Genomic DNA, 14566 nt, shown 5'->3' with positions numbered 1-14566 from the left:
AAATTAGATATGAATTTAACGCTCTGAAACTACCACTAAATATCTTTCATTTCCTGATTTCCTAGTAACAATGTTTATAACAAATATATATGTATATCTGTAGATGCAAACTGTATCACTGGGGGCCTAGCACGAAAATATTCGAAAAAATGTTCGTATCGTCAAAGATAAAAATTTTATTAGACCTGTACAGAGCTTATCGTGCAATAAAGGTATACAAATTTTGAAAATTTCTTTCGATAACGTTTCAAATACTTATAATATTCGTGCTAGACCCCAATACTGTACCAAACAAGAACGTCTAAACTTCGTCAATCTTTAATACAATTTTATATGAACTTTTACCGTCGGATTCTACTGCTGTAAGTTAAGCTTAGATAAAAACAGAGATAGCAATTTTTTACACGTCTTTCAGTAGTTAAAACTCACGTTAAACATCGTCTACTGATTAATTATTATATTTATAGCCATCCAGTTTTTGTTTGACGCTTGATTGTCTTGACTTCGTCAATTTTGTTAATGGGTCGCAGAGTCTTGTATCCCGGTGACGGTATCAGTTGCTCCGTGCTCGATGTTGAGGAGTGACGCTTTGGTGATGGTGGTGAAGCAGGGCACTGGAACAAAATGAATATTAGCTACTGCACTTGCCCGACGCAATACCACGACTACACAGATAACAGTCGTCAAGTGGAGCATCGGAGCGTTCCAACGGAGAACCTAGAGCCCTGCTAATGGCACTAGACAATGGTCACCTAGAGGATTTTCGCGGGTAAAACCCTACATAACCATCCCCCCCCCCCTTGGGTAAGGGCATCAGTGTGAAGATTCCGATACCAAAAAAAGGCGTCATATGGAAGTATCCCCGTTTCGTCTGACGAGTCTGAGGCCAAATTTTAAACCCCGTACTAATTTTTTCTTGTAAGTTATGAATGAGATGAGCGCACTATCCACAAATTCACTGACTTGACAGAGAAGGAGACGTATAAGAAATGGAAATATGCTGTTTAGGTAGTAATTTAGTTTGCCGCTTGCTCGTTTGCTATTTTATGGTAGAAAAACTTTAGTTAAACCTTTATTACTCACAGTTTTATTACAATCAGGTGTAGGTGACGAAGTTCTTGGAGATATCGGACGAGGTGGTGCAGTTTTTTCCGTACACGGTTTCTTCTTGGGCGTTGGAAGCGCCACTGATCTCAATGATGGTGAACTTGGTATTATTTCCAAAGATGGTGGTATTGGTGCCTTAAATAAAATAAAATAAAAATTGACATGACTTACTTTAAGTTTGTTTTTACTTCATTTTTTTTAATTAGGAAATTATTAGGTTCTTTTCTTCCTTAAAAGAGTTACGACAAAAAAAACAGTCAACATGTTTCTTTATCTATCGGACGAACACAACATTAGATACTTTACTATGGCTTTCATGAATGAAAATTAAAAGTAAAGAATTGCTTCGTACAAATAAACTTACAGTTAACTATTTGTTTAATTTGAATTTAAATCAATGCTTACTTTAGGTTTTGCCGGTGGCGGTGGCAAAGCACCTTCTGCCGGTTTAATCTCAGGTGCTACTGGTCTTGCAATCGCCAAGGTAGACATGACTTCCAAATCAGCCTGTCAAGAAGCAAAATTAACTATTTCTATATGTAATGTTCCAAATGCATGTTCTATTCGTTACTTGCTAAGATCGGCATTAAGAAAGAATCATCATCATCAGCTCACTGTAAGTCCCCACCGAGGAGTTCGGAGCCTACCCTAAGCTAGGGGTAACTAGACCATAGTCAACTACACTGACCAAGTGCGGGTTGGTTGACTTCACACATATCATTGAATTTCTTCTCATATATGTTGCAGATAGCATCACGATGTTTTCCTTCACCGTAAGAACGTCGGATAAATGTATATATGTAAATCGAAACTCGAAAAATACATTAGTACATGGCGGGATTCGAACCCAGGACCTGCAGATTACCATTCAAGTGCTTAACCCCTGAGCCACCGACGCTAAAGAAAGAATCGTTATCTTTTAACTTACAAAAAGGTAATAAAATTAGTACAATCATGTTTTTTAACACTGTCTAATTTAACTAACAAGATAAAACAAACGAACCTGGTGATAAGGTGATTTAGGTGCGTCTGCAGCTTTTTTCTTAGCAGCCTTCAGAATATCTTCTGTAGTTTGAGACGTCGCGGTTATTGAACTCAATTCTACAATTAACAATTACTACACATCATTATACTGCAAAATCTATATATATAAAAGAAAGTCGTGTTAGTTGCACTATTTATAACTCAAGAACGATTGAATCTGTTGACTGACTGAACTGAATCGATTTGACTGAAAATTGGCGGGCAGGTAGCTTAGAACCAGGAATAGGACATAGGATAATTTTTACCCCGTTTTCTATTTTTTATTCCGCACGGAGTCGCGGGTAAAAGCTAGTTAATAATAAAAAAACACAAGAATGTAAGAATATTAACACAAAGACTTATATGTACATCTGAACTTAATAATCTGTCACACTCTGAGTCTACTTAAATATCGAATAATGGTAGATTTATACTAAATCTAATGACTGACTGTTACAGTATCAATAATATAACAGTAACCGATGACATCATCCGCATAAAATTTAAAAAATCTAGTAATAAATATAGCCCAGGTCAAAACAAGGATATTGTAAGAGTTTTTCAAGTCAGTTCAGAAGTTTCGGAGCCTAAGCAATCAAAAATTGTTATAGATAACGCATTAACACCTTACCCTGTGTAGGTTTTATGAATTCTGGATCGCACTGAAGAGATGCAGGTTGCGGCAACTTGTTTAAAGTTAGAGGATTAGGTGATGTGGCTCTGGATACCTGTTAATTAAATCATTAATTCGTGAAGCAACAACTTTGATGCATTTTTAAGGAAATTTCTCGAACGGATGATTATGAAAAAAAAAAAATACTCTTTGGTTGTAAATTATGATCAAATTTTAAACCAATAGTAGACCACCAGTTTTAGTAAAAATTATAAAATAATTTAACAAAATTATCACGTTTCGATTTCCTTTCATCATCAACTCACTATACTTCCCCACTGAGGGGTTCGGAGCTTACCCCAAGTTAGTGGTGACTAGGACATAGTACCGGTAACTGATAACCACGCTGGCTTCACACATATCATTGAATTTCTTCTCAGATATGTGCAGGTTGCATTACGATGTTTTTCTTCATCGTAAGAAGGTCGAATACATGTACATATGTGAATCGAAAATCGAAAAACATTTTGGTACATGGCGGGATTCGAACCCAGGACCTGCAGATTACAAGTCAAGTGCTTTACACCTGAGCTTCCGATGCTCTTTACATTTTCTTTACAACTATTAAAAACTACGTTTATAATATGACGAATCTTCTGTGAATAATAATAGTATAATTACCCTAATGTTAGGGCTTAAATTTCGCATAGTAGGGGATACAGCTCGACTCGGTGCAATGCTTGGGCTCAAAAATTCTGCAGCTGTACCATCACCTGGATAATCAAATTTAAATATTAACACTGTCATGTCTAAATATATTGAATGTTAGCTCCAACAGGTCTATAATTTTATGACTGGTAAAAGAAATAATCGAAAAAAATGGATTAAAAACAATTTGTAAAATTTTACAAAGAAGTAAAGTATAGAGCAAAAGATAGCGTAGTTACTTCGTTGATGGACTGACTATTTCTCTAGTTCGTAGTTACGGTGGGTTTAGGATAATGTCAGGGATGACATGTTTTTTTACAGAGATTTTCGTCTCAGAAACCAACAGTTACCAAGACTTATTCCGTAAGTTCATAAATATCTCAACGTTAATTCTTGGTGATTTTTACATTCGACTTTAATAATAATAAACACTCTATCTTTTATTTCCTAAATTGAAACTTGTAGCTTTACTATAATATTTTTATTGTTGCCTTTCAATAAGTTTAACAAAACACTCACCATTGCTTTTCCAGGGTGATTTAGTACTATCTGGTTGTCCTATTTCTGTTGATATATCTTTAATCAGCTCTAATAATGTATGCCCTGGTGGTAAAGGCATCTCTATAGGAGATGGTACACGGGAACCTTCCATAGAATAATAAAGAAAACTTGTATCAGTACGTAACAAACTTTATAAACTAACTAGCTGTCGCCCGCGACTCCGTCCGCGCGCAGTTAATAAGCTTATATGACACGTTCGTAGATTTACCATAGCAGCGCCATCTATTGATTACTTACTCAACCCAGTCGAAAGGTATCGACATCTGTTAGAATCATTTAGAGTTAACAGATAATTGTGACTGTCAAATAATAACAGACAAATAATTAGCAATAAATTAAAATTGCGACTATAATTTGAGATTTAAACGATCCTATCTCTCAAGTTGGATTGAACTGCACATGGTGTGCGAATTTTATTATAATCGGTTAAGTGGTTTAGGAGTCCATTGAGGACAAACATTGTGACACGAGATTTATATATATTAAGATTAGTTAATTTGTATAAATTGCCATGTAAATTGTACTACTGGTAAATCGTTTTAATCATTAACTTACTAGTTTATATTTGAACATGAAATCATTTTCACATACCTGGTAAAGGTGATCTCATAACAAGCTTTCTTGCTTCGTCCATGGCTTTCTGAAGGTTCTGTTGATTCTTGAACGACTGTCTAGTTCGACAGCGACCGATTTGTGTCCTGGTGAGAATTATAACAACAATTTAGTATAAAGTCAATCAGTTTTTTTATTTAATTAACGTAAGCTTTTACTTGAATTGAAAAATACGATATTACGATATAAAAATTATCATCATGGCCGCTTTATATAATAGGTGAAGTTGGTTTGAATTTTATTAATTAATTAAGTCTACATTTGAAATAAGCGATATATTTCTCATGGATTTTAAAGTATTCTCAACGTAGAATAACTCACGAAATCCCAGCCCCAGCTAATGTTCTATCCCACATGGCGGTACTAGTCGATGCTACCGCCATCTTGGCAATTCTTCTGAATCTGGACAGCGCTGTCTCATGCTCCGGCTTCTCTTCATCATCAACAGGAGGCACTGGTGCCACTTTGAAGTCCTTCATTAACCGGCGTTCCCAGATCTTCATACGTTTTGCAAGGACCGCTAAAAGTTGCCATTATATAAGTATAGAGTCAAACCTCTTTCCTACTAAGCGACTACTAAATTGTTTAATGTAGGACCGTTTTTTCACTTGTACAACTACTAGTAAACAATCCCTCCCCATAACACCTCTGAATTTAAAAAAAAAAACTAGACAATTCACTACAAATATTTCTAGCTATAGAAGTAGACTTACTCTTCTCTTTCCTATCAGTAAATGAGACATCCATTCCATTTTTCTCGAAAACTTCTAGCAGTTCATATCTCAATGACGAGACGTCTCCTTTCAGTTCATTAATATCATCTTCTGTAACTGGATCATCGTCCATTTTACGATGCATTGCGGATACGTAACGCCAGACCAGAGCTCGCATTACTGCTGCGTATCTGACATCTAGTTCTTTCTCTTTCTGTTCCTATTAAGATGTTTAGAATCGAGGGTAAAAAAAATTAAAGAATTTTAAATATTTGTAAACGTCTCATTATTTCTATCCCATTTTGCTCCTATTAAAAGGAACAAAATAGATGATACTAAGAATTCATTTATGGGATAGAATAGGTGCTATTTTTGAATTAAAATTACAGAACCAAACTTATTAGTAACAGAAGATATTAGTTACCAATTAGACATTGATATAACTTACCTTCATCTTCATGCTTCTCATCTTATCCTTCTTCCTGAGTCCTAACAACTTACAGATGAGCTTTGGGGTGGGGAATATGTTGAATGGGGGAGGCAGAGTTGCTCCTTCATCGAAGTAACTCATCCACAAACGAGTTCGTGCAAACTTCCATTCAACGTCAGAATGTTCCTGACAGAAAATAAAAAAGAAATTTCACTCAAAGTTTATCAATAAAAGTAAAAACACAAGTTAGATCTTCAACACATAGTAATAAAATGACTTGTAAAAATAACGTTCTGTACTATGGATTGATATATATGGCTTCCACAACGGTGATCCAATTAACTTGATGGTAACCACGAAAACTAAAATTCCTTTATGTTATAGAACGAATTTACAACCTTCTCTAAAAACAATACCAAAGTACATCTCGCTCACTCATAGCCATTTCTTGTACGATTCTTAATTTTATTCAATAGGCGGGAAAATTCACACATTTAGTTATACAGTAAGTACAGTCAAGTACAACTCACGTCAATCATAGCATAAGAGTTGGACATCATAGCAATGAGGAGGTTCAACAGTACGATGACATTTATGACAGAGTATGATCCAAACATCAGCAGGCCCCAGAATCTGGTGTAACTCTTGATGCCCGCCAGCTCAAAGTTCTCTAAACCAACCATACCGAAAGACGCCCAGAAAAGGGACTGAGATGCTTCGAATACACTGCAAAGAAACGATATTCTTAAATTATAATTACAATAAATAAAAAGATGCAAACGTGTAAAAAGATGGTCACCTTAGGACGATAATTTATTTTATGACAAATCAAAGACTAAGAACTTAGGTTTTAATAAAGACAAACAATAGTATATTTTAATAATGAATTTATTTTGTTTACCCACAGTATTAAAGTTCACAAATTTCTGGTAAATAGTGCCAACTACAAAAATTATGTCGTGTCAGGTTCTTTCTACGTAATATAAGCTAATGAATATCTACGAATTCAACAGTAACTTAATATGCATGATAATCCATAGTGGCTCGTAAGGTCATACAGTCGACTTCATCGATCTTCAGCGTATTCATTTTTACATTTATGTCCTCTTCTAATTGAATTTGCGTCTGCAAAAGGTAACGAAGTGAAGCGGTCGCTTCTTGCAGCATTTGTTGGAGTTGTTCAACACTGTACCTCAACATTTCGCATTCGTAGTACAACGATTGTCCCGGAGGATCTCTGACTAATTCAGCGCTGATTCTTTGCGCACGTCTGCCGAGTCTCGTATGAGCCAATCCAACATTCCCCTCTTTATCAGATAAAGCTTTTTGCAATTGCAATATGTTATTTTGCATCTTCGATATCTTTTCAGTTGTCTCTCTATGCATATCTTCTAGTTTTTCTTTAGCGATTTTTGTTTGCTTTATACGCTCATTGAATTCGTGGTTACATTTATTGAAAGCCGTCCAGAGATCGTCGATTACTTGATTTAATAAAGTGTCAATGAAAACTCTTATCGGTCGCGCACTGGTTACTTCTCGTGCTGCCTGTTGAATATTTTTATTTGACACCGCATTGTATTCTTCTGCCGATATACTAGCAGGATCTAAATTTGCATATCCTTCATAAACAGAAAGACATAGGTCAGTAGGCTTCAAAGACAGCGAACCTCTATCCGAATCTATTGCTCCTTGTTTGTATTGAAGGTCACGGTCTAGAAGATATCGAGTGGATCTTAGTCGTCGCATTTGTTCGTTGAGTTGTTCTAGAGTTCGTTTTAATAAACTCTGCCCTCCGAGAATAGCTGTTATTTCCTGTTGCAAGGCATGTTCTACGTCATCTACAACCAAATCAATGCCGATCCTTCCATCTCTTAATATAAGACATTTTCGGCATATCGTTAAGGCATTCGTTTGCAAGGAAGCTAAACAGTCTTGTAGCCTTGTCTTGTACATACTTAGAGCTTCCAGTTCAAGGCATATCTCTTTTCTTTGTATTTCAAGTTCCTTCTTTATGAATTCGACGTCACCGATTCGTTCTTCGATTCGTCTGTCGGTGGTCGCTTTCATGATGGCAGCACGTTCGGCGGTTTCTTCTCGGATCCTCTCCGATTCGCCCAAAATCCTATCTGCGAGCTGTTGTTGATCTTCTGTGTTCCTGCACCGTTGCTCGTTGCTCATCTTCCATTCTTCCAGAGTGAATTTAGCACCGCGCGGTGGAACACACACTATATTTTGTTCAGCCAGCCTCGTGGTTGCGACCGGGGCGCCAATAACATGGCGAACTCCGAATTGAGTATCAGTCATTGTGTTAAATCAACACGCTAAAATTTCTACAAAATTATGCAAGTGTTCCTATGAAATGAGACTTTGTTGTCAAAAATCGACAAAATTACATTTGTTACCATAGAAACAAACTGTACTTGCGCAATGACGTGACTGTTCGATGAATAAATTTTTTTAGCCTTTTTACTGTAAATAGTTTTATTATTACTGATAAAAAACTATTACAGCTGTTTTATTTCTTCGATTATGAATTATAGTCAAATTTTGACGATTGGACGACGCGACGCAAAGTTACAAACATTAGGTTACTTAGACTTTAAAAACCTGGAACATATGAACTACTTAACATCATTACTTGTGATCTGTCATCTGTGGTAATCCACATTATATTCCATGTTTTTTTTTGTCTAATCTAACAATCGCTCTAGCATAATAATTACTAATTAAGCTATTTCGAAGTTTCCCATTTAATACCCTAAACCATTTACTATACTAGAAAAAAAAATGAAACAAACCTTTTAGCTAAAACAACTAGCATCTACAGCACCACGACTCACTTCCCGAAACTCCTCCATTTCATGCAGGAGTCCCCCGCGTTGTCCCAGTCCGGGAGACCCCCGGGCAGTACGTAACATTTCTGTTTTTCCAGCTCAGCGAAGTACCATAGCAATTGATTCAGACCTGATTCATGTTATGTCAAACTTATCATCCATATGAACATTTAGTTTAAGCAACTAAAGTGAGATTTATTATAAATACAGACTCATAAAAATGTAGTTGGTATTGAGTAGTCCAAATATCAAAAATTGATTTATACGATATTATTCCTTATTCGCACTTATGGAAAAGGCTATGAATAGAGGTAAGGGCTAATATGAACGGACTGTTTCAATCACTATCGACAATTCAAGCGGTTGGCGTTGACTTATTTATACTCGTAAATGCTGCATAGAGAATAAAGTTTGCAGACGCTGATAGAATGTAATGGCAGTATGTCGATCGCTTGAAACAGTTAATAGCGACTGTTTGAAGCAGCCCGTGTATCTGCTCTAAGAAACCAAACTTACCGCAAGCAAAGGCAAAGAGTACAAGAGTGTAGATGAAGAAGAACTTAACAATATCGATGACCATGCGCCCGAGCGAGATCTGCAGCGGGCCCAAGTGCGGGTTGATGGAGAACAGGTGGATCAGTTTTAACGCACTAGGAAAGAATTAACAGTTTCAATCGTGAATAGGTCACAAAAGGAATGTAGATTTTGAAATCAAGCTGCCGTTTACTCGTTTGCCACCTTATGATATAAAAAACAGCACATCACTTAACTACATAACGAAACTTAACTGTAATACCAACACAACTAAATATTGAACTAATAATTGGTTACAGTTCCTAAGAACTTCGTTTTTAGTATTCCTGTTTGAAATATTTAGGTCAAGGTCACCCTTAAATAAAACTAAGATGAACTTAAATGCAAATGCTTTCACACTAACCTAAAGATATTCGCTGCAGCAAACAATCCTTCAGCTATTAGTTGTGGATCATACGCATCCCAATGCTCTCTTGGTATAAACTTAGTCTGTGGATCTCTTTCTATTTCTGCGGTCTGCTGGAAATAAGCAACTATTCGGAGCAGCGCTACAGCGACGTAGAGTGAGTTTCTAGTGAAATCAATGAAATTCCACATATTTCTAAGATATGAGCGGATACCTTCCACATAGATCTCCTGTGTTTCTTCCCAGATGAAACCTGTGGACACAATTGTGATTTTGTAAATCAAAAAAATAAAGAAACAACTTTAAAACATACATATTAATTATCGATATTATTGTACCGAAGGCTTGCAATTTTTTTTCTCAGACCAATTAGATCGTCAATTTTGCACAGTCATTCTTAGTTTAATGATATTAAAGTTTTATAATCTTACCTAATACGTATATAAACACAAAGATCTCTAGAAATGATGGCGCATTTCCTCTTTGCTTTAACATTTCTTTCTCTAGATCCTTTACCATCTCTTCTGATCCAAAGACTTGTACCAACTGCACTTCTGCTCGTTGCGACACCAGTATTAAGATCACTATAAGAAAGTCAAAACAATTCATATATGAGGTAATATAACTTACAGAAGTCATAAACTGTAAATTCATTGAGTTTCAAGTTTATAATTCAAACTAATCAGTCAATTCAACTTGCAAGATTAGCCCGGTTGAAAATAATATTCAGTAAGGAAAATAACTATAATTGTACGGTTCGCTACTTCTGGAAAATTATACTTTGTAACAATCTAACAATACTCATTTGTTTTATAATACTCACAGAGAAAGAATAAATAACTAGAAGCGTGTATCAAGAACTTCATAAAAGGTTTCCTCATGAGCTTGCCAGTCTCGCAGTTGGGAGCTATCATGTAGAGACAGCAGTAGAAGGGGAAGAGTAAAGCGACGCGGAATATTATCATGATTTTTTCCAGCGCCGACTTACGACGGAAACCTGGTACACCGTCGTACCAGATGGAAGCCAGCAATTGTTGGATATTTGGATGTGCTACGAACTGTAAAAGGTTATTTTTACTAAATGTTCAATAACATAAATGAAAAGAAAATTGTAGACTCTACATAGAAGATTGATTATTTTTGACGAATATAATTGTCATTATCAGAATTCTGTTGTTACTGTGATAAAAAGCTTTCTTAATGTACAATTAGGTTATATTCATTCGTAGAAACCATCTTTCATCCAATTTCCATACAAAGTATCTTTAGAGATAAGCAAACATAATTACTCTAGAATTACCGAAAAGACGGTTTTTATGTAGATCTTCTGTTTCTTAAATTAAAAAGAATAAATCTATATACTATACCTTTTTTTGCTTGAAAACAATCGCCAGTTCCAGTCTAGCTAGCTTCATATGCTCTCCTTCATTGAAGGGCGTTTCGTCCGAATCGTGGTTGAGGATGATGGCCAGCTCCTGAGAGCTGCGCGACTGGTCCAGCAGGTCCACTGCGAACTTCTGTACCTGACGACGCAGCTCTAGGTACTCCGCTTTACTTTCCTAATATAATATACGTACTCCTTGTACAACTATGTAACTTGTTACCATCATCTCATAAAAATATAAGTTCATTTAATCAACTTAAATCCCAGCTAGCTCAATAAATTTTAGATTTTTGTAAAAAAGTCAAATCAATTACTGAAACAGCGACTACATTCAGTATATCTTTCTTTAATATATATAAATCTCGTGTCACAATGTTTGTCCTCAATGGACTCCTAAACCACTTAACCGATTATAATAAAATTCGCACACCATGTGCAGTTCGATCCAACTTGAGAGATAGGATAGTTTAAATCTCAAATTATAGTCGCAATTTTAATTTATTGCTAATTATTTGTCCGTTATTATTTGACAGTCACAATTATCTGTTAACTCCAAATGATTCTAACAGATGTCGATACCTTTCGACTGGGTTGAGTAAGTAATCAATAGATGGCGCTGCTATGGTAAATCTACGAACGTGTCATATAAGCTTATTAACTGCGCGCGGACGGAGTCGCGGGCGACAGCTAGTTGTACTATATAGTTCTCATATAAGTAACTTTTTCTTTGTCTTTATGAAACTAATTTCGTATTAAATAACAAAGAGATATACAAACGTAATGTTTCCAGAGTCTTGGTTGTATTTAATATAGGTCACCTTACATAATTTCAAATGGCAGCTATGTTGTAGAATATGGGATAGTAGGAAAAAACAAAAAAGGGGATAAATTCTGGGGATAGGGCCGATTAGTTAGGCTGCTAGAAGGATGTAGAAGAGAAGTCGACTCTACGCTCATACTACGAATTGCAAATCTACATCATACCTGTTCAGCAAAAGCCAAATTCCTCAGTTCCCAGGACAGCTCAAAAGCGGTGAGAATTGGATCAGTTGAAGACAGCGCGATTAGAGAGGGCGATGCAAGTGCTCGGTACTCGTTAAGTCGTGCCAACGAGTGTCGTAGGGAGTCCTCAGTTGAATCACGAATGCAGTCATCACAACCGCACCTTGTGAGAAAATAATTACAATAACAAGTGATACACAGCTCCTATAATAAATTTAAGAGAGGCATTAGTAGATATCTGCAGTTGACTGATCCTATAACCTCACAGATGTATTTTGTTTGCTTACCAAAAATCTTAACTTTTGTTTTGGTTTGTTTTTTGATATATTTCTCTTCGTTTTCTATCATAAAAACTACGAAATTAATAATAACAATTATGATTTTAAGTAGTAGTCCACTAACTGCAGCCACTTCTTGGCTGGTTTTAGTATTTGCTAGCTTACCTGATGTCATGAGGGTCAGGCAACGTGGCGCCACGATCGAGCAGCAGTTTGATGATCTCGTAGTTGTTTTTGTGAGCGGCCAGTACTAATGGGGTTATGTCGCGTGTGAACACCGCCGTATTAGGATCTACTTTCTGCCAACTCTGAACATAAAGACGAAAAAGCATAATAAATAAATACCTGAGTAGTTTCCTTTAATCGAATTATCTTTCAATTAACAGTGGTAGAAGGTTACTCACATAAGGCTCTCCAACTTTATGTATCAGCTCCTCATGTTCCAAGAGCAATTCAACAGCTTCAACGAATTCCCCATTGATAGCTTGAAGCAGTGCATCCTTGGTATCTACTCCCATCACTATCAAGAGTTCCACCATCTCCAGATTTTCACCATCTATAGCCAGAGTAAGTGCTCCACGACCTAATGCGTCCACGCAGTTTATATCTACGTTGTTACTACGATGTGCTTTTTGTAGTATCCTAGAAACAGAGAAATTCCGTTTTCCAACAAATACTTTAAGTAAATTTGCAACATCGCTATTTTTATCACAAAATAAACATCAATTGTAATGTGGGTGAATCAAGCTAGACTTGCAACCTATAGATAGTCGGGGATTACAGTTTAATTCGTGCTATCCTTGGTTTCTGAGACCAAAATGCCTTGTATAAAACATATCGTTGTCAATACATTTTATACAGGTAGCGTTGCTAGGCGTCCGGATTAAGCCGGACATAGGAAGGCTTTTTAATCAAAAACCTAAAATTATTTAAATATAACCTACCTACCTAAATTATTTTGGCAAAATAAACGGTTTTCCGGCTTTTGTTAGGCTTTATTTCCCAAACGAGAGTGTACCTATTAATACTGAAACAAAATCCTAAATAATATAGGGTGTCCGACCTTTCTACTCAAATGTCCGGTCAAACTGGCTGGTCGGTCCGGCTAGTAGGTTTGGCGACCTGGCAACCCTATATACAGGGATTTTGACCTCAGAAAACAATTATTAGTCGTTAATTTCAATAACTAACCTTCTAACATTAGCCATATCTCCACGTTGAACCGCTAAGAGATATTTCTTCTCTTCGAATGTAAGTGATTTTGGTAGCACAGGAAGGTCCATTGGTTGCTTCGTACATTCTGAATCCGGGTCACCCTGGAATAGTAACTTTTTACTCATTGGTTTGCAATTTTAATATTACATTTGTAAAAACGGTCGAACTTAAAGTTTGTAGGGAGATGGAGAGCAGTTTTACCGAACTAGAATATACTTTTAACGACGGTGACTGTTCGTATTCTCGTGTAGTAGATGTCTTATGAAATATTGGTACTCGTCGATATTGAAACAGAAGCGTATAAACTTAATCATGCGTACTTTTTTTTATTCATTTGAAATAAATGAAATGAAAAACGGAATAAACCATACTTACGCTTTCCAAGTCCCCTTTCTCCGTCATGGTTGTGGTAAAACTAGTCTAAGTATAGATAAGATTGTCGACTAGTAGAATTATGCACTGTCGTTTGTAGTGTGATTGTGATGTTCGCTGACTGCAAAGAAAAAAAATACTCTTACAACAAGTTTCTTTACGTATTTTTATTCAAAATTTTTCTGAAAAACTATGCTCTTTGTACGAATCTCTTTATTCTACTAAACATGGTTGTAAAATAGAACATTATTGTTAAGTTATTTTTAATTATTAATTAATATCAAAACGTTCACCATAACATGTGCCTCGAATCTGATGACGTCACAGCATTATTGGCACACAAAAAAATACTTAAGAAAATACAAAGACAGAACAAAAATTAGTAGTAACGAAAGGTACATCAGAAAGGATCTTACACTGGATTTCTAGAGCATTATGTATTGTATGGAATATCCATATTTAGAAATCAATACCAAGTTATAGAGATTTCTAAAATGTATACAATATCAAAACAGATTATATAACTTTGTAGCGTAGCTATAAGTTTTCTATCTAACTGCATTGTTAGCGTCAATTGATAACTCCTAAATGTGTAGGTAATAAAATCCTTGACTGTATCAACACAAGTGATAATAATCACACGTGAGTTCGGAAGCCATAGTTAATCACGATAATCTGTAAACGTCGACCCTAACCCAGATATAGTGAAATGAGTTCAATAACCAAGTGAGTAATTCAATTGAAATTAAATTGGCTCAATCATAAGTATTCTTG

General features: G+C 35.9%; 2 protein-coding genes across 2 annotated transcripts; both read right to left on the bottom strand.

The window, feature by feature from the left end:
* Nucleotides 1–254: 254 nt before the first annotated feature.
* Nucleotides 255–13907, bottom strand: LOC106712429 (transient-receptor-potential-like protein). The gene is made up of 23 exons (XM_045683428.1): nt 13796–13907; nt 13397–13521; nt 12610–12847; nt 12371–12513; nt 11910–12090; nt 10909–11100; nt 10365–10599; nt 9973–10125; nt 9539–9794; nt 9118–9251; nt 8608–8731; nt 6298–6493; nt 5786–5953; nt 5338–5557; nt 4946–5144; nt 4604–4710; nt 3971–4099; nt 3425–3516; nt 2762–2858; nt 2111–2208; nt 1513–1614; nt 1084–1242; nt 255–614 (listed from the first exon to the last, which is right to left on the bottom strand). The coding sequence occupies exons 1-23, from the start codon at nt 13820–13822 to the stop codon at nt 462–464; spliced, it is 3528 nt and encodes a 1175-aa protein (XP_045539384.1). The 5' UTR covers nt 13823–13907; the 3' UTR covers nt 255–461.
* LOC106712445 (tektin-1) lies at nt 6700–8141 on the bottom strand. The gene has a single exon (XM_014505021.2). It carries the CDS (start codon nt 8069–8071, stop codon nt 6785–6787), a length of 1287 nt encoding a protein of 428 aa, XP_014360507.1. The 5' UTR covers nt 8072–8141; the 3' UTR covers nt 6700–6784.
* Nucleotides 13908–14566: the final 659 nt, after the last annotated feature.

This window comes from Papilio machaon, chromosome 22 (assembly GCF_912999745.1).
Source record: "Papilio machaon chromosome 22, ilPapMach1.1, whole genome shotgun sequence".
Classification (NCBI taxonomy): Eukaryota; Metazoa; Arthropoda; class Insecta; order Lepidoptera; family Papilionidae; genus Papilio; species Papilio machaon.
Note: the sequence above shows the minus strand (reverse complement) of the source record. Positions and strands in the feature narration are given on the sequence as shown.